The sequence below is a fragment of the Rosa rugosa genome, chromosome 4 (genome assembly GCF_958449725.1).
Source record: "Rosa rugosa chromosome 4, drRosRugo1.1, whole genome shotgun sequence".
Taxonomy (NCBI): Eukaryota; Viridiplantae; Streptophyta; class Magnoliopsida; order Rosales; family Rosaceae; genus Rosa; species Rosa rugosa.
In genome coordinates, this window is record NC_084823.1 from 32,550,385 (window position 1) to 32,570,938 (window position 20,554).

General features: G+C 39.4%; 3 protein-coding genes across 10 annotated transcripts; 1 reads left to right on the forward strand and 2 right to left on the reverse strand.

Moving 5' to 3' along the window:
* Positions 1-608: 608 nt before the first annotated feature.
* LOC133707345 (uncharacterized) lies at positions 609-2,429 on the reverse strand. 3 transcript variants are annotated; one of them, XM_062132898.1, is made up of 3 exons: positions 2,317-2,429; positions 1,982-2,160; positions 609-904 (listed from the first exon to the last, which is right to left on the reverse strand). In XM_062132898.1, the coding sequence occupies exons 1-3, from the start codon at positions 2,357-2,359 to the stop codon at positions 899-901; spliced, it is 228 nt and encodes a 75-aa protein (XP_061988882.1). In that variant the 5' UTR covers positions 2,360-2,429; the 3' UTR covers positions 609-898. The 3 variants fall into 3 exon arrangements, with proteins under 3 accessions (XP_061988882.1, XP_061988880.1, XP_061988881.1); XM_062132896.1 differs by having other exon boundaries at positions 609-1,164; XM_062132897.1 differs by lacking the exon at positions 609-904 and adding an exon at positions 1,172-1,603.
* Positions 2,430-4,238: 1,809 nt separating this feature from the next.
* LOC133745475 (phytochrome-interacting ankyrin-repeat protein 2-like) lies at positions 4,239-7,337 on the forward strand. The gene is made up of 3 exons (XM_062173555.1): positions 4,239-4,974; positions 6,451-6,622; positions 6,747-7,337. The coding sequence occupies exons 1-3, from the start codon at positions 4,831-4,833 to the stop codon at positions 6,959-6,961; spliced, it is 531 nt and encodes a 176-aa protein (XP_062029539.1). The 5' UTR covers positions 4,239-4,830; the 3' UTR covers positions 6,962-7,337.
* Positions 7,338-8,031: 694 nt separating this feature from the next.
* Positions 8,032-14,211, reverse strand: LOC133745474 (F-box/kelch-repeat protein SKIP25-like). 6 transcript variants are annotated; one of them, XM_062173554.1, is made up of 7 exons: positions 12,331-12,864; positions 11,882-12,101; positions 10,350-10,496; positions 10,056-10,264; positions 9,309-9,413; positions 8,326-8,420; positions 8,032-8,245 (listed from the first exon to the last, which is right to left on the reverse strand). In XM_062173554.1, the coding sequence occupies exons 4-7, from the start codon at positions 10,110-10,112 to the stop codon at positions 8,188-8,190; spliced, it is 315 nt and encodes a 104-aa protein (XP_062029538.1). In that variant the 5' UTR covers positions 10,113-10,264; positions 10,350-10,496; positions 11,882-12,101; positions 12,331-12,864; the 3' UTR covers positions 8,032-8,187. The 6 variants fall into 6 exon arrangements, with proteins under 6 accessions (XP_062029538.1, XP_062029537.1, XP_062029535.1 ...); XM_062173553.1 differs by having other exon boundaries at positions 8,032-8,420; positions 9,356-9,413; positions 10,124-10,264; positions 12,331-14,211; XM_062173551.1 differs by having other exon boundaries at positions 8,032-8,420; positions 10,124-10,264; positions 12,331-14,211.
* Between the last annotated feature and the right edge of the window lie 6,343 nt (positions 14,212-20,554).

Below are 20,554 nucleotides of genomic sequence, written 5' to 3' on the forward strand. Positions count from 1 at the left end.
CCGGCGAAGTCTCTTATGGCTTCTCTCTCTCTATCTCTCTATGTAACGAAGGGGTGAGAGCAAAATAGTCTAAAAAAAAACAAAAATTAATTGGGTAGGGAAGACCTTATTAGAGTCTTCATGGGTAAGTGGGAAAAAAAATAAACGGGTGGTGTAAGGGAAAAAAAGTTCATAGAATTAGGGTAAATGGTCAAAAAAAAAAATCATGAAGGGCCAATACCATATTACCATCAACTCATCAAGTACTCATCTCCAAATTTCCAAAGTTTCAATGTTTCTGCATTTGAGAAAGATCTGAAACTTTGTGGTGCCGCACTTCCAAAAGTGTCAGACAAAGGACACTGACGCACCTGATATGAACAACTAAGATGCAGAGATGAGCATCAATTTCCATGGTTTTATATTTCTGTTGCATTTGGGTTCATAACAGGATTTCGGGGAGTTTCTGGCTCTTTAGTGCTTGTGGCGAAGTGGAGGCACGCATATTACCAGTTCCTAGACATGTAAGACAGGTTCTGGGTGATGATAGCAAAGAGTATGGCCAGACCGCCAGAGTGAAGAGAATGTTTATTAGAAGTTAGATAATACTCTTATTGTAAGAATCATAATTAACTATTCCACAAATTGTCATTGACAAGCATGAGATTTACACAAATTTACTCAAAACTCATGAGGTGTAGATCAGTCTCTGTAGTTGGCCCACAGAAAACAATAATACATTATTTTGTTTTGTGGCTCCTAACAAGAAATTGATATGCTCATATATTTGCTTCTATAGGCCACTTGTGTGGAGAAAACTTGAGAGCAACTGGCACAAAGAAACATCTGCACACCTTGTCCTTCCAATTTCCGACTCCATTGAGTTATTTCTATTTGCAACACCATCAAGGCAACTTCATTAGTCCTTCAAAAGTTCAAAGAATTCAAACTTTCCTCAAATCAGGAGACAAGTATACTTTCAAAATGTGTAACAAAATATTGATAGCCATCCACAAAGTTAAGAATTAATAATAAACTGGAGGGAGATACAAAACCGTAGGGGTTAAAGGATAAGAAACAACACAACAAGTACAGGCTTTGGAGCATTTCTAACAGTTCTCCATACAAACTGTAAACGTCATGGCATTCTGCCTCATCCTCTTGAACACCCAATCCCCAAAGGAACTGCATTTAGAAAATAAAATAAATAGATATTAAAGGTTCCCTTCTGAAATTCAATTTGGTTATTATGTCTAGCTATCAAAACTTGCACACTGTGATGCACACTTCTTGAGAAAAAGTGGTTGTTATCTAGAAGATGCAATCTGTGAAAAATCACCAATTTAATTTACAAAAAGCATACTAAAGTTATGATAGAGAGGAGTACAGTAATGAGGATAATGAACTCATATTAGCTAAAGTGTAAGAGAAGGAAAAGGTGGAGAGATCATGGTTCTCATGGAACCTCCGTAACACATCATTGCTTTCTCAAGAATCCGACCTGTACTCAATTTCCAGAACTAAAAGTTCATCCTAACAGGCCAAACACTTTCTCCCTTCACTTCATTGCTCATACAAATCAATATCACCCACCAAACTTACAGAAACCACCTTATTTAAGTATCTGTCATAGCAAACATCAAGTACTAGTTCAATAATCAGGTCACCTTCCAAAGGTCAAAGCTAAAGCTTCTCGAAAACAAAGCTAGCTAAAAGCTTTCCTGTCATCTCTTTTGCCATATATACAAGTTCAAGTTCCTATTCAACAAGCCTTTAACTAAACTAATTTCAGCATAGAATCGAACAAATTTCATCTAAAAATTGACCTTCTTAAACCTTCATCCATAGGCCAGAAGAATCATAACTCTCAAATTTCCACATCAAATTCAAACAAAAACCTAGCTATTCATTTTGGGTATACAAAAATTTCATTACTTTTGTTTTTCAGGATTTCTACAGAAACAAACATAGCATCAAGATAATCAGGGATTAATTTCATTACCTGGTTCATAACATCTGGATTAGCTTCAAGAGGAAGCCATCTCTTAGCAGACTGGGTTCTGTACGAAGCAGCCATTTGCTTTCTTCTCGGATTTGATTTGATATTCTGGTGCCTTTTCCTTTTCGTGCGTTGAGGTATTTCCCATATAATTCCCAATAAGAGAACAATAAATCCAAACCCTAAGAGCACAACAGTAAAGACGAGAAATTACCTTGGTTAGTAGAGAATTCTGGTGCCTTTTCCTTCTCGTGCGTTGAGGTCTTTCCCATATAATTCCCATTAAGAGAACAATAAATCCAAACCCTAAGAGCACAACAGTAAAGACGAGAAATTACCTTGGTTAGTAGAGAATAGAAAGAGGTTGAGGTCACTTCTCATCAGGTCAAGATCACTTCTTCGTCAGTTCGTCTTATACTGTTTGAGGTTCTTGAGAGAGAGACGTCAAAATCTCACGTCTAGATAGTGGATTTTTTTATAGGGTTTTGTATTTATACCAAGCACTGTAGAATCATCCACAATCCAGCATCTAACAAAATTCTTGAATACCATCAGATTTTGGAATGACTTTTTAAAATCTTATTTAAATACCATAAGATTTTAAAGGATTTTTTTAAATTAATTGAATACTCATAGACTTTCAAAATCCAAAACAATCTTATAGACTCCTAATTGAATACACCCCCTAAGGGCATCTCCAACAGAGTAGCTAAACTCAATTTTTAGCTATATATAACTATTTCTAATGCAAAATTCAGCTTCAACAGACTAGCTATAGGTAAGTTAAATTTAACTATAGCTAAAATATATAGTTAGCTATATTTAGCTAGAGTATCCTACATAGCTAAAGCAAAAGTTATATTTCTCTCTCTTCTTTTGTCCACATGTCAGTTTATGATTTGGTAAAATATAGTTATTATTTATAAATAGCTACTATTGCTGGAGCAACATTGCTAAATCAATAGCTATATTTCACAACTTTAGCTAAATTTAACTAAAAAATAATTTCTACTAAGTTTCTTATTGTTCTAAACTAGTCGTTGACTTTCTTACAAACCCGGTCCTTAATTACCTTTCTCCAATCTCCATTGACATAAGCGCAGAAAGTTCAATTGGTTTTTCAAAGCACGAACTCCATGTTTTGTAATTTCAGCTAATTACAATATTTTTGAAAACTCCAATACATTGATAAAATTGAAGCTAGAACCTTGCAAACCCTATACATCAAACAAAGAAAAGCTGAAAATTAAGAGAGGGTCTCTTTGGACCAAGAGATTGATTTTGTGAAACAAAACACAAGAAGAGAGTGAGACCATAAAGATGCTTTACTAATCTTCAGTGACATCTAATCTTTATTCTACATTGGGTCGATAGTTTCTACAACTAATCTCATAAACAAAAAAGAAAATGATGAAGATTCAAGAAAGTTTGGAGACCAATTAAAGACCAAAGATGCCAAAGAATTTGGTCTACGTACGTTTTCTGGAGACTGGCATGAGGGATTTACATGTTGACTTTAAGTGCAATTTTGGAAACACAATCAACTAAATGTGAGTGTGAGTGTGAGTGCACAATGTAAAAAAAGGGGTGTAGATTTCATTGCCCTTGAGAATTTTGGATTGATTTCAATTCATTTGAGAAGATGATTTGGATCAGATCAAGAAGAATATGCTATACATTAAAGGATGATTTCATGATGCTTACCAGTGTCCAAAAGACACAACTGCACGTTCTTACCCGTCAATCCGTCATCCATGTTTCTCTCCCGCTCCTGTTAGGAATAAGTGTACAGGTTCTTCTAAAACTATTGTTCTGTTTTTTTTTTCTTTTTTTCTTTTTTGGTCAATTATGTTTGTGTTGAGTGTTATGTGTTCATTTTAGTTTTATTTTCATTCTGTGTTCAATTTTGCTATCAGTTGTGTTCAAGCTTCGCCAGAGTGAGTGAAGAACAAGAGAACATCTGACGGTGGCTCACTCACTGACAATGTATAGATATCAAAGATGTGCAAGTTCACTACTCCAGGCCCATCTATTTCAAGGCCACATTTTGAAATCTCCATTAGTATTCCCATGACCATGTTTGTTACCAACCAAATTTGGGGTCAATCTTCCCACAAGAAAAGAAAACCAACATCATAAAAGTTTGAAACTTTGAATAGAGGGGGCCAAATTGAAATTCCACACATTCTTGGATTTAAGTGAAATTAAGTGCTTTTATTTTAGGAAAAAAATGGGCTATATTAACAATCTTGTCCACGCGTGTGAAGATTGGACGAACTTCCTCTGTTGACACGATCTTCTTCTTCTTCCATTCATCTGGCTTGGCCTCCCATTCTCCTCTCTTTCTTAGGGTTTGGTTTCTTCAGCTTTCTCTATTCCTCTACTGCTCTACACCCAAACCCTCTCCAATTCCATACCTCAATCGTCTTCTCTCATCACCAATCAAATTGGAAACCCATCACATAAGGATCCAATCTTTTCTTCTCTCTCTGAAACACCTCAAAAAAATTGTTAGGGTTTTGCATCGATAATGAATTTAATCTCGTCGCCGCTGGCCGTCTCCGCCCTCGTCATCTTCGAGATTGAGAATCTTCGTGTCTTCGGTCCCGGATTGAATCCCTACTGCATCGCCAATCACTCTCGCTAAATCTCTCTTTGTCTCGTTTCGTTTTTTTTTTTTACCTGATTGTTTTTAATCCCTTTTCAATTTCCAGTGATTTTCCTACAAATCATGTAAATCTTGGGTCTTGAGGTGGATTTTGTTGTAGTTTCTTGCATAGAAGAAGAGCTCGTGGTTCAAAGACTGGGTTTTTCTGTGTTTATCTTGGTGGGTGTTTTGGGTATATAAGTAAATGGAAACTATGCTGCAAGAGCAGGAGCGAGGATCGCTCAGGCGGAGCTTGTCGAGGAGGCGTTCGTTTCGGTCTGGGGCGGGTATGGATGATAGGGGATGGACTCTGCTGCATGTCGGTTCTCGCAAGGGTGATCTGAAACAGGTAATATTTGTAAGCTCATTATGTGAAAGTGAAGGCTGCTAATTGTTTGGTTATAGAGATATCATTGAGTAAAATCCATGTTGAAAACTTTTGTGAAAACTCAAATATGGTAATGCTTTGGTGAGAGAGATGGCAAGGATGTGGCGTGAACAATATGCAATAGAGATATCATTAAGCAAAATCATGGTCGAAAAACTAATGTGAAAATTCAAATATGGTAATGCTTTGGTGAGAGAGAGGGCAAGGGTGTGGCGTGAACAATACCCAATAGGTTTGCTAAATAGGATATGCGCTGCCACCATTGTTTTGATACAGTAAGAAAAAGAATGAGATACTTGTTAGGTTGAGGTTATGCTACATCAAGTGAACTTCATTCATAGGGTGTGTTATATCATGGTCTGGTTCATGCTCTGGAATTCTGAATTGGATATGGACCATAGTTAGATTTAGTTATAACTATTTCATCCTAAGGGAGTATCTTGATTGCTGACTGGAGGTTTTGATTGAAACTTATCTATCAATTTAATTGAGCTCAGTCATAAGCCATGGGAATACGTGAAGGCCATCTTAATATCGGAATGAATGGCACAGTGATGATCTAAGTTGCTTATTGCCGTACTTTTCATGTATTCTTTGAAATCTATATTTCTATAGTTGGGTGGTTTTCAGATATATAATTATTTTTGTTGTATACAGTATACTGTTTGTTTTTTTTATTATTTTGCTCTGTAGCATGTTCGTGCCAACTGGAATTAGAAATTAGGTTCTTTTTGTGGCTTTTTTTTCCATCCAGTAGTAAGTTTGATGGTTTCTCTTGACCTTGTCATTGATCATTTATTTGTTCTTTAATGATTTGAATGATTAACTGTACTGTTTTCTGGACTGCATAGTCTCTGACTTGAACAAGTCGAACTGTATGATATCATCCACATATGTACTGGTGTAAAAATTCATAAATTTTGAACAGTTTCCTGAAACACACTGGAAGTTGTGAACTTTATAGTTTTGGATAATTTGAAATTCAGAAAGTTTTGAATTAGCGTCGGAATGAAAATTCTGAAGTTTTTCTGAAATCCCATTGTTTACTGTGATCAGCCGTAGATCAGGCCTAGGTAAACCTAAAGTAGAGACCTTGGAAGACTTCTGCACATGTCTTTTGGAGGATTCTTGTGTGTTTTGGTCCAATTTATATGATGTTTGTCTTGAACCTTCCACTCCGTAAAACCAATTTTCATTATTCTTCTATATGTTACAGATAAAAGCTGTTATTTCTTGTTTGGTTATTTTTTTTTTTTTGAACATGTGCTGACAAATAGCCCCATGATTATACTCTAGGCTTCTTTTAAGGAAGTTGAAATCCAAGTTTTGCTTTCCTTTGAACTTTCTGTCACCTACTTGAGGCTCCAAATAATCAGTTAATTTCTATTTGGTCTCTAATCATTTCAAACTTTTCTGTTCATTCAATTTTTTGGGCAGGTGAGGCGACTTCTTGACGAGGGAATGGATGTGAATGTAGCTGCTTGGGGTCCCAAATCTAAAGGGATTACCCCTCTTCACCTCGCTGCTGAGGGTGGCCATCTTGAGGTTATGGATGAGTTGCTTGAGCGTGGTGCCAACATTGATGCCAGAACCAAGGGTGCTTGCGGCTGTAAGTAACTTGGCTCGTCTCCCTTTCTGTTACTGCGTTTTTGTTTCAACTCATATGAAAACAAAGAACGGTAGTTCAAATATATCATATGCTGATGGATGTTTTCTTGTATTCAATATAATAGGGACTCCGCTTCACAATGCAGCCAAAGAAAGGAGGAGGGAAGCAGTCAAATTTCTAGTAGAGAATGGGGCATTCTTGCCAGATGACATGTATGATTGTAGGTTTAATCCTCCACTCCATTACTGCCCTGGTCTTGAGTGGGCTTACGAGGAGATGAAGCGTCTCCAGTTAGAAACATCATCGTCAGGGGACAGCTCTTACAGCTCTGAGAGCTAAAGCTTGCTGCTACTGTGTTCGTGCTGCATTATTTTGGTGATTCGTCTTGGGATATCTACATAACAATATACCTATAGAAATAACAGGCCTCTGTTCACCATCTTATGTTTGTTTCCTGCTGCTGCTGCTGTCTTGCATAAAGGATATGATGGTTACTCTTAAAAGCACTGTTATGTGCTTCCAGTTAAACTGTTGTTTGTGTGTGTTTTATTATAATGGCCAAAACCTCATATTGCCTATCATCTTTCTCCGACAGACTTGTGATGTAAAGAATTTAGTTCTTGAGATTTTACTAGATGTACATGTGTGTTTCATGTTTGTATGAACTGGATGTCCAATCCATATCTTAGTTATGTTCCATCTTGTTATTAGAGAACCTTGACCAATTTTGATTTTGTTAAAGTAATCTGTCCTAGGGATTGCATAAGGTGATGGTGTCCCAAACTGCAATGACAACATTCACTATGCCCCTTGACGTGCAACAGAAGCAACGGAACGAACTTGAACAACAAATGGAGTTGTTGACTGTGTGTATCTTAAACACTGCGGTCCTATGCCAGTATGAAAACAATTCACTTTGACAAGACGAGTACAAAGGGCATTATATACACACTGGACTCGCTCTAGAATCCTCACTACTGATTGCTTACTTGAACGAGTTATTTTTACGTCTTTTTAAGGTGGCACAACACTTGGATATGGCTATTTGTGTCACCTCTTTATTAACCCCGGTTAATCATCTACGTTTACTTGGGTTAATACTTGTGCTATAAAAGTTTACCATTTGTACAATTGCTTACTGCAGCTTGCTACTTCGTGTATGTACATGCTAGTCTGAGACTAGAAAGAATGCCCGTGGGCTGCTGTGGGTTTTATTATCAATTGATCTATTTGTAGTAATGCATTCTAGATTTCTAGCTAGGTTGTTTTTGATGAAATACATTAAACTAAGTGTATTGCACAGTTGTGAAAATATTTATCTACATTGTCAGATGCAGTGAGTAATGAGCTCATGTAGATAAATAACAATTTCAATTCTCACTCTTAATAACAATTGGAACTATTTGAAATGAAGAAGTTCAGAAGATGAAGAAAATATTATTAACCCACGGATAGGATCCTTTAATCTTATACAATTCAATTAATAAAGCTAGCATGGCACTTTCTTGACATTGCAAAAGATCTAATACAAATTGAGAAACATATCTCTAGTATGGCCTATACCTCTAATCTGATCTTGATCGTCTCCCACCTTCCATTCCATAACCCCACTGCAGATTAAGACTGCAGAATGTAATATGTTGATCAAGAAACCTTTCGCTTAAACAGATCAACCAAGAAACCATATGCTGATCTTTACTTGCCTGATCTTTGCTGTACCATTTGATGAATTTGGATCTCTATGCTTATACCTGTTAATCGGCAGAAGTTCCCTTTGGACTTTCGGGGTAGCAGTTGCCTGAAAATAGACAATGAATGCCATCAACTCAACAAAACCTCAGTTACAAGCAAGCAAGCAAATGGATACTTGCAATTTTTTTTTTTTTTAATTTGCTTATAGTCAAGAAATGAAGGTGATATTTGCACTCAAAACCGCCTCTTGTACTCCTGTCACCTGCCCCAATATATTAAGGATTTGATTCTCATAATTGTAAATAGTAAATACTCCATGCATCACTGTGCTGGATTCAGAGCCAATGTAACTAGTAAATAGTATATACTCGATGCATTATTTTACTAAAAATGGTCGTGTTAGGGATCTACATTTGTCAGTTAGCCAATTTACTACAAAAACCAAATCAATGTTTGTCACTATTTTAGGGCTAAGATGCCCAAGAATTCACAAATTTAAACCTGGCTTGACCAACTGAGCCCTGAAAATGTTAATACGTGTTCATTTAGTTACTTTTGGATAGCAATGTTGACATAATTGACGCTTCATACTGGCACACATTGAAATTCAGGGTGCACATTGGCACAGAGAAAAGTCTGGCTACCGAAGTGACACAGTGGAAAAAATTTAGGGTGATAGCTACATTTTTCACTTTCTAATTAGAAAAAATGACACATCTTCTGTCACATACTAGATCACTTCCTAATGAGGTAGTTAGTCGAAACCAGCAGTAGACAGACCAATACCTTTCAATCTAGCTCCTTTACATGGAACATAGGGCAGTTAGTTTTCACCAATGTTGGAATCGAGTTTTTATTTTTATTTTTATTTTTAAATTGAAAACTTATGTATTTTGAGTTATAGAGATAACTGGAGTGCAACAAGCTTTTCCAGATGTGGCCTCCCTTTAGAGATTATAAAAAGTGAAGTTATAAAGATAGATAAGGGACATACAGTCAAAGCAATCACTGGAGCATTGAGAAACTGAGTCTTGAGGATACCAAGATTTTTGTAATTGGGTCGAAAATCATGGCCCCATTGGCTGCAACAATGTTCCTCCTGCCAAATAACACACATATCAGAACTTAGAAAATGATTGTTAAAAACTGAGAGAGTTGACATCATGGAACATTAGGATGGTATTTGACATTTCTGATGGGGGAACAAAAAAAAAGTACAAATTACACATTAAATACAATGGATAGACGGTCAGAAAAGGAAGGGGGAATTAGCCTATAAAGGGCAAGGAACCCATCCTCAAAGCGCAGTAAGTGGCACAAGGCCAAGAAAATAATTAAAGGAAGAAAAACATCATAAACATATGTACCGACAACATGCAAGTCAATCGGATTATCTTAAAGCCCATTTAAGTACACTATGCAAAAAGTAGTTAATAGCACAGAATATGACGTCAAATTTTGTCCATCAATTAAATAAGTAAGCAGCTATACCAAGTTTTCATAAGGGAGGGTTAATTCATACGAGGTATTAATTAGGATATCGTGTTCTAAGATTTATGGTATCTCAGATCAGAGGACCCTGGTTCCTATATTGTAACTTCTCTTGAACTAGTCATATATCAGCCTTATAAGACTGCTCAGTACCAGATAACTAAACTAGTATGACCACTATGAGGATAATGGAAGTAATACGCATATTTGACATCACGGTATGATGAGATGGTGAATGTGACATACTCACATGAATAGAAATTAGAGAGAGACGACCAGCATGATGGCACTTTTCAAGTTTTGACATAAACCTCTTACTCTTCGATATCTTTTCTGGCGTCACATACAATATCTTCAAATCTCCTTCACCCTTTTCGAGGGCCTTGTATATTAACTTCTCTTCCTTGTAGTTGATGTCAGCATATGAGCTGGAATCCCTAAAGCTTCCAAGCCCATCACCTGAAGTAATATTCTTGTCAGCAAACCAGATTGAAATCTTCAGATACAAAAGTTCGGGTGAATGAAGGATAGAATTTAAGAGAACCTGGTCCAGAATCAAAGAAAGCAGTGGGCTGACAACAAGAGCAACTCCATCACGAAGAATAGCTGGAAGCTGGTAACAGAGACTCTTGCCACCACCTGCAGCCATAATCACTGGAACATCTCTTCCACTCATGACAGCATTGATAATCTGAACAATTAGCCACTATCAGCTCAAACAGAAAGGAGGAGAAACATCTTATAAAAACATTGTATTTACCTAAACTAAAAGGCTAAACTACTGGAACTAACACCATGTAATAACTACTCTAAGAAACAAGAGAAAGTGCAACAACATCAAAAGAAACAACTAATATAGGATAAAGATCAAATACTCCGACTACCCTTCCAGAACTTGAACCAAAGCATGTGTTGTTCATCATTTAGGAAGCATGGAGAGTTTTACCGCTAATAACTAGTACTTGTACTGAATTAGGAAATCAAATGATATATATAAAAAAAAAAATTTTAAAAAGTCTGGTTAATTAGCCAGTCCCCCTGTTTTCCAAAGATATTGAAAATTAACCAACAAGGGGTTAGTAGAAAGGATCGGGCCCATGGTTTACCCCCATGTGGTCTGTTCAAACCCCCTCATGATACCCACCCCTCTAAAGAAAGTATGGTTCGGCAGGAGGCCCCAGTTTCAAGAGGGTTTGGGAGATTTTTGGTATCATAAAAAATATACCGAAAACTAATGTTTTCTTGTTGCTACAACTGATAATCATTTATCCTCCATTCAATTTTTTATTGATAGTGTCGACTGTCAAGTAATGTAATATAGACCTTCATGACCCTGCATTGGAGCTTATAAAGAATTGAGCCTCTCCACCAATTGCCAATTGGTTAGACTGTTAGAGATCCATTACCTTATGAGCTCTTCTGCAAGGTTTTACATTTCCAATTGGGGACATTACTTTCAACAGTAGGAAACAAGACCTTTAACAAATTATAAAACAAAATACAAAAGGATATGGACAAGCAGGCAAGCTATGAATACAAACAAAGCACGTAGTACAAATGCCGCAAACCAAATCCAAAAGAAACTAGCAAACCAACTAAGAATGTAAATCAACAGCAAAGAATCACATGAGTAGAATAACCTTAAAGTGATTAGACGACCATGCTACCAATCTAACTCTACCCCATGTACGGAAACAGAGAGAACAGATCACCTGTTTAAAAAACCAAATCTCATTCTACTCTCGGTCTCCCATTTCTCCCATTAACTGTCACAGAATCAGTCAGGAGCCTGACAGGAGGTATAGTTTACCATGCGGTGGATGTCAGCGTTTAGCGTGCTTTCATTCTCACTTGTGGACTAACACCAAACTTAACAGACTTAAATCATTAATTTCTAATGCACAACATCTGCCACCAATCAAGGTGATACCCAAAGGGAATGTGTAGTAAGATCCTTTTCATTTTGTTTTTTTTTTTTTTGTTTTTTTGTTTTTTTTGTTTTAAGGTCTACAATTTTCTACCAAAGGAAGTGGCCAAATATACAAGAAAGAGAAAGAAGGCAAGAAAGGAAGTCACCTCTCGCTGATTTGCACGATATGTGGAGATGCCAAATACACTGAACCTAACATCATGCTTAAGAATCCCACTCAAATGATCCAGACCAGTCTTCTGTGGCTGTTGAATTAAGCCCCATTAACAGGGGGTCCAGGACCTTTGGAAGCTTCCAGTAGAGCTTGTAGTTCAGATTGTCTTTCATACAACCTCTCTTGTTGGTCAAGCAATACTTTGATTTGGTCTGAAAAATAAAAAATGTGGAATAAGCATAAATTACAGCCACTTGAATATATAGGAAAACCATGGTAGAGCATTGTATTTCATTCATGAAAAATGTCCTAGTCCAGTGAACTGAGAGCCTAATACGGATTACAAGATGAATCAAATTAGATGCAACGACAAGAAAAACAATATCACCAAAATTGAAGGATGAGTTGAACATAATACATCTTGTAAATACAAAGGCTTACACCAAATGCGAGGTATGGGAAAGGCAAATGCTAGCCAGCCATACCCCCGTTTCGCTGCAACCCATCATCACCCAATCATCACTGCACCCTGCCTAAATTCCTAATACACTGGACAAAATGCCTCTTCCAAAATTCATGACTCCTCTTCAGAAAGCATCACGTTCAGCACCTTCATTTAATTGATTTCGCATTTACCTTCTAAACAATTCAAAAGGCCACCTCCACAAGTTGTATCCACATCTTTTTTTTTTTTTGGGCGGCAAGTTGTATCCATATCTGAACATACATACATCCCCACATGACACTGGGTCAGTTGTATCCGTATCTGAACATCCCCCACATGACACTATCAAAAAAGGAACAACACCCAACTACTGTATCCCGTGTCTTATTTGCAACCACTTCTTCTCCCCAAAATCGACAAATTTTCACTTTCGCCATTCAATGAACAAAGAATTACAGAAAGAAAGAAAAAAATATATTAAATCAAACAATATCCAAAAAAAAAAAAGAATAGTCGAAAAAATCGATCAAACCAGCTGGCACATTCTCGGCAAGATGTGAATCGCCACCGCTTCAAGCCCCGACGGCGTTTCCACATCCCACACTCTCGGCCGCGGCGCCGCCACGTCCACCACCACAATCCGACCGCGGCAAACAGCACAAACACGGCCGCCTCCTGCCGCAATCTGATCCGCCCCTTTCAGGCTCTCTGACTCCAGTATCTGGTGCCACGCGTCCCTCCCCGGATCGTACCTTCTCAGAGCTCCCTTGGCCTCGTCCACCACGTACATCACGTCCTCGTCCATGGCCGCCACCGGCCCCGTCCACCCGGCGATCATTCCCTCCGGCATGTCCTGCCAAGTGTCCTTCTCCGCGTCGTAGACGACGCCGTCTTTGAGGGCGTCGCCTTTCACGTTCACCATGCAGAGCTTCCCTCTCCAGCCGACGGCGTCGATCGCGTCTCTGCTGAACCTGCCGTCTCGTAGGGAGCTCACTCTCTCCCACTCCCACTCCCATCCCAAGTACTCGCTCCCGTTCGGGCTAGTACTATTGTTCTTCTTGCTCAGGTCCCACCTCTCGACGGAGCGAGCCACGTTCACCGAGAAGTGGGACCCGATCCCACTCGCCACGTAAACCGCGCCTCTTAGGGTTCCAGCTGCGCACCAGCGACGCGGGGTGGCGAGTGGGGGACCGAAGTGCCAGCTGCTCGTGCTGAGATCAAAATTGAGCGGCCGGGGGAGAGCAGGAGAGAAATTATGAGTGGTGGCGGCGAGGAGGATCAGGTTGCCTGATGCGGAGACGGATTGGATCGGGAGGTTTCGGGATATGAAAGCCGGGTGGCGGAGGAAGAGGCGGAGAGGCGGGTCCGGCGGCATGGAGGGAAGAGCCCCCCACTTGGACGAAACCGGGTCAAAGTTGTAGAACTGGATCGAATTCGAAGATGAACAAGACAACAGAGCATAGAGAGAGAGAAATGGAGGGAATGAGCGCGTGTAGATGACGCGCCGCCACGAGCGGCAGACGGAGTATAAAGTAGTGGGGTCAACTAGAGAAAGACAGGCCTGGGCTATATGGTCCGGGAGTCCGGGCAGGAGGGGCTGCTGCTGCAGCTGGTTGTGGTTGTGGTTGTCGTTGTCGTTTTGACTCAATCTTCTACGTTTTGACACCTCCGGTATGGAGTTTGCCATAGAAAATCTGGATGTGGGTGGTTTAGATTTGGAAATCTTGGAAGCAATAAATAGGGACCGAGAAGAGAAGGTATCGTATCCCTCAGAACTTTTGGGTTTAACTCCCTTTTTAGGGTGATGAAAGAAAGGGCTTGTTTTGGTTGGAGCAGAAATAGAGGGAAAGTCATAAAGGAGGTGAGTGAGGGAGTGGTACCCGAAATTAAAAGACAAAAGCAGGGGTGCCTTGCTGCCTCAGTCTCCCTTCTCAGGCTGAGGGTCCCTTTCTGTCTTTGTTGCCAAGTCACTACTTTTTATGGAAAGCCTAATTTAGTTACGTAAAGTTGACCCCCAAAATTTGGGAAAAGCCTAATTCCGTTACGTCCTGGTTTAGCGGGCTTGCTCTCCTGTCCTTTGATTTCCTTTTCGCTTGCATCCCAGCCGTCCAAAGTTAGTGACAACAATAATTAGAGATTTTAGTTCTGTTTAGTGTTTGGTTGAAAGATGAGACTTTTAGTCCTCTAAAAGGTTATATTTGGAGATGGCTGGCAGTGTTGAAGAAAGAGAGACAATTGCAGGGTTTTTGCAGCTTGTACTCCCCAACTCTTCGACCATTGAAAAAACAAAAAACAAGAAGAAGAAGAAGAATACTCTGCACACTAAGCTATAAACCATTTTTTTTTTTTTCTTTTTTGAAGGAAAGACGACAGACTATATTAAATGATAACAGAAGTTACATGGAGCGATGCAAAAGCATCGAAATAAAACAATAAAGAAAAACGAGATGCACATACGCATCTATTAGAAAGAAAAAACAATAAAGGATAATAAGATGCACAGACGCATCTAGAATGAAAGGTAACCAGGATGTGACTTGATGTCGAACGACATCGCTGCACTACACATGTCACAAAAGCAGTGTAAATGTAATAGTAACCGTAACCGGTGATATGATCACCTAGGAGAGGTGATTCGCCCACCAGGAGTTCGAAAGTAACCGAGGGTGTCAGAAACTCGAAAATTAGCAAACGAACTCCTAAGAACCAGAACCAATACCATATCAATATGAGCAGCTGTCTCGGATTCAAGATCCGGATTTGTAAGCGACCAAGATCCCAAATACGGATCCAAATCCGGCCCGAGCCCAAAGTCAAGTCTGCCAAAGCAACCTTGACAAAGGCCCAAGCCCATGTGAATCTGATAAGGGCACCCAAGCTCATGGGCACCCTAGCAGCAGCTCCTCTCCGGGCACCCGAGAGCCTCCGCACCCAAACACCACTGATCAGAGGAGCCGCACCGATATCCCCGCCTGAAATCCACCAGAGAAGGCCGATCCCACCCTCGTCACCACGACGCCAAATACTTTCACCGGCGCTGCCCTCCTTGGCTCAGATCCTGTTTCGAAACAGGATTGTGAAGATGCTCCGCCATACCCCATTCCCTCTCAGATCGAAGGGGCTATGACTAGCCAAGCCTGAACTTGACAAACCCCATGCCAGCAGCTCCACGCCACCACGATGGGCGAACTCGAGTTCCTTGCCCAACCACCTCGCCGCCATCCCAAAACTCGATTTCAGTCGAGCCCGGCTTGGCCGGAATCTCAGCGTCGTCCCAACAACCTGGTCTATTTGAAAGCGCCCTCGCCGCCATCCGTGGGGGACGGACTCCAGCCGAACTCGATCATCCTGGCTCAGTCGAATCCGTGAACCGCCCTGGATCCCAAGTCTTCCAACCACCAGCAATCCCCAGATCAGTTGGCAGCCGACCGGAGTTCAGCCTCAAACCTCGATGTGAACCAAATGGAGAAGGAGAAGGAGGAAAAGACGCTGATCTCGACGTCAATGAGAGAAACAAAGAGACAGGAGGGACAGACTGAACCGTACTCGATAGTTGCGGCCCCATGGGAAGGGACGAAATTTTTCTCCATCGAAGATGGAGGCAGGTACAGAGACGCTTGGCCATGGCCGGCGCTCTCAAAAACCCTAGCAGAGAGGGCTACTAATTTTTTTTCTTCTTCTTAAGAAATAGGGTTTAGTAAATCTAGTTACCATAAGAGCAAGTCCACCCGTTGAAATTGGCTGGTCAAGACTATTCACTGCTTTTTGCCTTTCGTTTCCACCTTTTTTCTTGACCAGTCAGATACTGTTCACAAAAAGTCACTCTGGGTCAATTTCTTGACCTGCCAACTGACATTTGGTGACTTTTTGTGAACAGTATCTAACTGGTCAATAAAAAGGGTGGAAATGAAAGGCAAAAAGCAGTGAATAGTCTTGACTAGCCAACTTCAACGGGTGGACTTGCTCTAACATCTGCAAGGCTAATGGCCCGGAAAATGCTCAAGAAAGCGTGTAAGGAGAAATCTGTCTAAAAAATATTGAAAGAGATGATTGGAGACAAAATTCATACAAGTCGGTCGTATTTAACTTATTCAAACGCAAAAAAAGCATGCAACAATTTAGTAAAGGGAGCTTTTATTCATACCTCCAAAATTGGTATTTGAATCTCCTCACTTAATAGACTTCCAACTTACTTTTACAAATAATCAATTTACTATCTACACCTCCTTAATTTTCCCACAATGCCCATTGTCCAATAAAATAAATAAAAGTTTTTTTTTTTTTTGTTTTCAATTCATACCTCGAAAAATCAGTAGTTGGATCTCTTTCAATTTTTGAAGATTTCGCAATTCTATTTTACCTTAATACAAAAAAAAAAAAAAAAAAAAAAAAAAAAAACCCTTTAGTTGGTAGTCGTCACTCACTCTCTCTCTCTCTCTCTCTTATTATCATTTGTAATTTTATAGGGGTTGTTTACAGCCTTGTACGTGTGAACTCTTTTCAGAAAATTTTCAACGTTTTATGATCTTATGGAGGTTAGATAGCTTATGTTTCTTTTTGTTGAATCAATGAAATACAATGACTCCTTCTCCCCTTGTCAAATCTTCTTTCCACCATCATTCTTGCTAACAGTTCCACAATTTTTTGTTTCCTTATTTTTTATCAGTTTCATAGCTGAAGCTCTTTTTTCATATGAAACCTATTTCCATTGATGGGTGATCAATCACAAAGTTTAGAAAATTTTGACAACATAGATAACGTTTGCCGAGGTATATTTTAAGGTTCACGTTGGAGGAGAAATGGAAAACATTAAAGATTACTACTATACGTAGTGGTAAGAAATTTTCTTTTTCTTCCCTCTTTTGTGTCTTTATTGGTAATTTGACATGAGTTCACCAATAATGTTTTGAAGTTCTTTGAGACTAACCTTTAAAGAAATATTAATACAAAATGTTGTCGCTAAAGAAAAAAAAAGGGGGAAATAGCAACAACAAAAAAAAAAAAAGCAAGAAATTTTTAAGAAATACTAATAAAAAAATGTTGTAACAAAAGAAGAAGAAAAAATAGCTTTGTCACTTTGACAACTGAGCGCCAAACCTAGCTTTCTATAAAATTAGCACTTGTTATTTAAAATATTAATTGAAAGAATTTTGTAGCCCAACTAATCTCTCAAGTAGATTCGCCTCTGATTCTATCACGCTGAACTACACTCGTATTTTATAGCTATGAACCACGTTAGACTATTGCATACAATTTTGGTTTTGTGACGTGAAACAATGCACACGCAAGATAGACGTGAAACGATGTCTCTCCGTCCATATCCAATGTTGCCTTCTCAGTTCTCATCCACATCTTTTAGAAACCAAAATTCAGAGTAAATTAGGAAAGTGTCGAGTTGTTGGTGTGGGGGGAGTGTTGGGCGGTTGCAGACATTTGAGTGGCTCAAAAGTAGCCCCTTCTTTATGTCTAAAAGCACATCCTCCTTTCGCATGCATGCCGGGGGGGGGGCTCTGACGTTTGCTTCTTTCTTTAATTTATTAATTTTTGTGGTAGAAAAAGAAAGCATCTGTTCCTTTCCCTTTCTTTCTTTAATATTAAAGTTCTTTAAAAGGTTAAATTTTCTTGTTTTATTCGTTTGGCGTGCAATTTTTAGAGCTGTGTGGTACTTATTGTTTTATCTGTTTGGTATAGGAATAAACAAGTCCTAAAAACTTAAAAGCCACGTTTGAATCTAGGTTTCGTCTACCACAAATTATTAAATTATTAAACTGATACATCAAGTAAACTAATTCCATGTAGAGATAAATTAATTTGAGATCAAGTCAAATTAGGCTACTTATGTACGGAGTCCATCTATCTCTTTACCAAATCTAGTTTATTTGATGTATTCGTATAATTTTCCTTTGAATTTATAAGAAAACTAAGAACGTTGTTACGTTACCCGGGTAAATATTCTAGAAAATAGTTAGACAGTACATAGACAATAAAGAGGAGCCTAAAGTTTAGATAGATGAATTTTTATTTTATTATACAACATATACGTAAATACATACTTCAAATAAAAAATTATGTTTGTATTGAAAAACATGAATATGGAAAATAAAATGATAGTACTTTAGATATAATTGATCTTATCAAAAAGAAAAGTACTATAATTGATTGAAAACACCATATAACGAGTATTTAAAATGAAAAAGTCATTATTAAATATTTGATACAAAAAACTAGGCCTGGGCACGGGCCGGGACCGCGTGTCAATTAGCTAGGCCCGGGACCAAGCCCATTTATTTCGGGCCGGGCTCAAATAAAGATTTTCAGTTATAGGGACCGTAAAGGACCGGACCAAATAGGCCCGGGCCGGTCATGTCGGGTTTTCGGGCCCAAACGAAGAGAATAACCACCGTACTAGAGTCTAGAGAATTGTCGATTGACCCGGATTTGATTGTTGCTGGGTTATCGAAGAAGGGCAGAATGGATTATTGCTGGGTTTATGAAAATTAGATTTCTCGATCGAATTCGAAATCTGGAAAGCTAGGAGTAGAAATCGATTGACTGATGAGGGATTCGACGGGGTTTGAGGCTTCGACTGGGTTTGAGACTTCGAGGCTTCGACTGGGTTCGACTGATTGCGACTGGGTTCGAAGCTTCGACTGGGTTCGAGACTTCGATTGGGTTCGAGACTTTGAGGCTTCGATTGGGATCGACTGATTGCGACTGGATTCGAGGCTTCGACTAGGTTCGAGACTTCGAGGCTTCGACTGGGATCGAGACTTCGAGGCTTCGACTGGGATCGATTGGGTTCGACTGATTGCGACTGGATTCGACTGGATCGATTGGGTTCGAGACTTCGAGGCTTCGACTGGGATCGACTGATTGCGACTGGATTCGAGGCTTCGATTGGGTTCGAGACTTCGAGGCTTCAACTGGGATCGACTGATTGCGACTGGATTTGACTGGGTTTGAAGAACTGAGGTCAAGCCGACAAGTTTGGGTTCGTGTTTGGGAAAGGGTCGAGGTCTCGGGGATGGCTGCGAAAGTTTGAGTCTGAATGTTGACTGAAGTCACCGAAATATCCTATATTAATTAGGGTTATATTAATCGGGCTTATCTTCGGGCTTTGGAGATTATGGACACCAGGGCCCGGGACCGGCCCGTTTATACATAAATGGTCCGGGCTTTTTTTTTTGTGTTTTTTTTTCTTCAAAGCCCGGCCCGGACCTGACGGTCCGGATCGATTCGGTCCGGGTTTTCAGGCTTTCGGGCTAAAATGCCCAGGCCTACAAAAAACTAAAACTTCTGAACCTTTTTTTAAACCCGAACCACCCCACTTTCCAGCCCAAGGATCACAGTCCGCCTGATCCTCTATATGTTTTTGACAATTTTCGATTTATTGAGCCGGCTACAAGGATTTTTGAACGTTCGGGCACAATGACTTCGACATCATTCGCAGTGAAACTGAATATAAATCTGAATCATTTGGTGACATAAAGTTATTTTTCTTCTTTTTTTTGAGGGAAAAATGTCACACTTTTATAAATTTCAGCAAGCAATACAATAACGTCTTGTCCATATGGCCTTCAGAAAAAAGTCATTACATAGAGCACACTACACTAGCACACCCCCCTCATACAAGCGTAGCACTTGGCACACCTACCTTTTTGAATTAAGGACAAAAACAAGAAACTAAGTAAACCTCTAAATCAATAAACTACCTATGAAGCTACTTGTTTCTTGTTGATATTTTCCACTCAAAAAAAGGAAAAAATGCCCATCAGCCTTTCATGGAAAAAGGATGAAGACCCAAAGCTAAAATAAAAGCTAAACCCTTAAAATGGGCAGGGTGCAGCGGTCCTCACATTGCTTCCTGAATAGATCAACATAAAGTTTATGAACAGATACATGAAAATACTATGGAGGGCTATAAGGTGATTGGTCAAAGTGTGTTTGAAAAAGAAAAAGGAAAAAATTTACTCTTTTGTTTCAATATGTTTTCTTGGACCATGCCTGATTGCCTAATGATGGTTATGTGAAACTTAATGTGGATGGCACAAGAGCTGGTCAATCAGGACAAATTGGTGCTGGTGGAGTATTACGAGACCATAATGGTGATTGGCTTTCAGGTTTTATGATTAATGTTGGTAATGGACAGGTCCTTACTGCTGAGGCTTGGGGCTTGCTTTCTGGCTTGAAACTTGCTACTGATTTATAGGTTAATAGGAT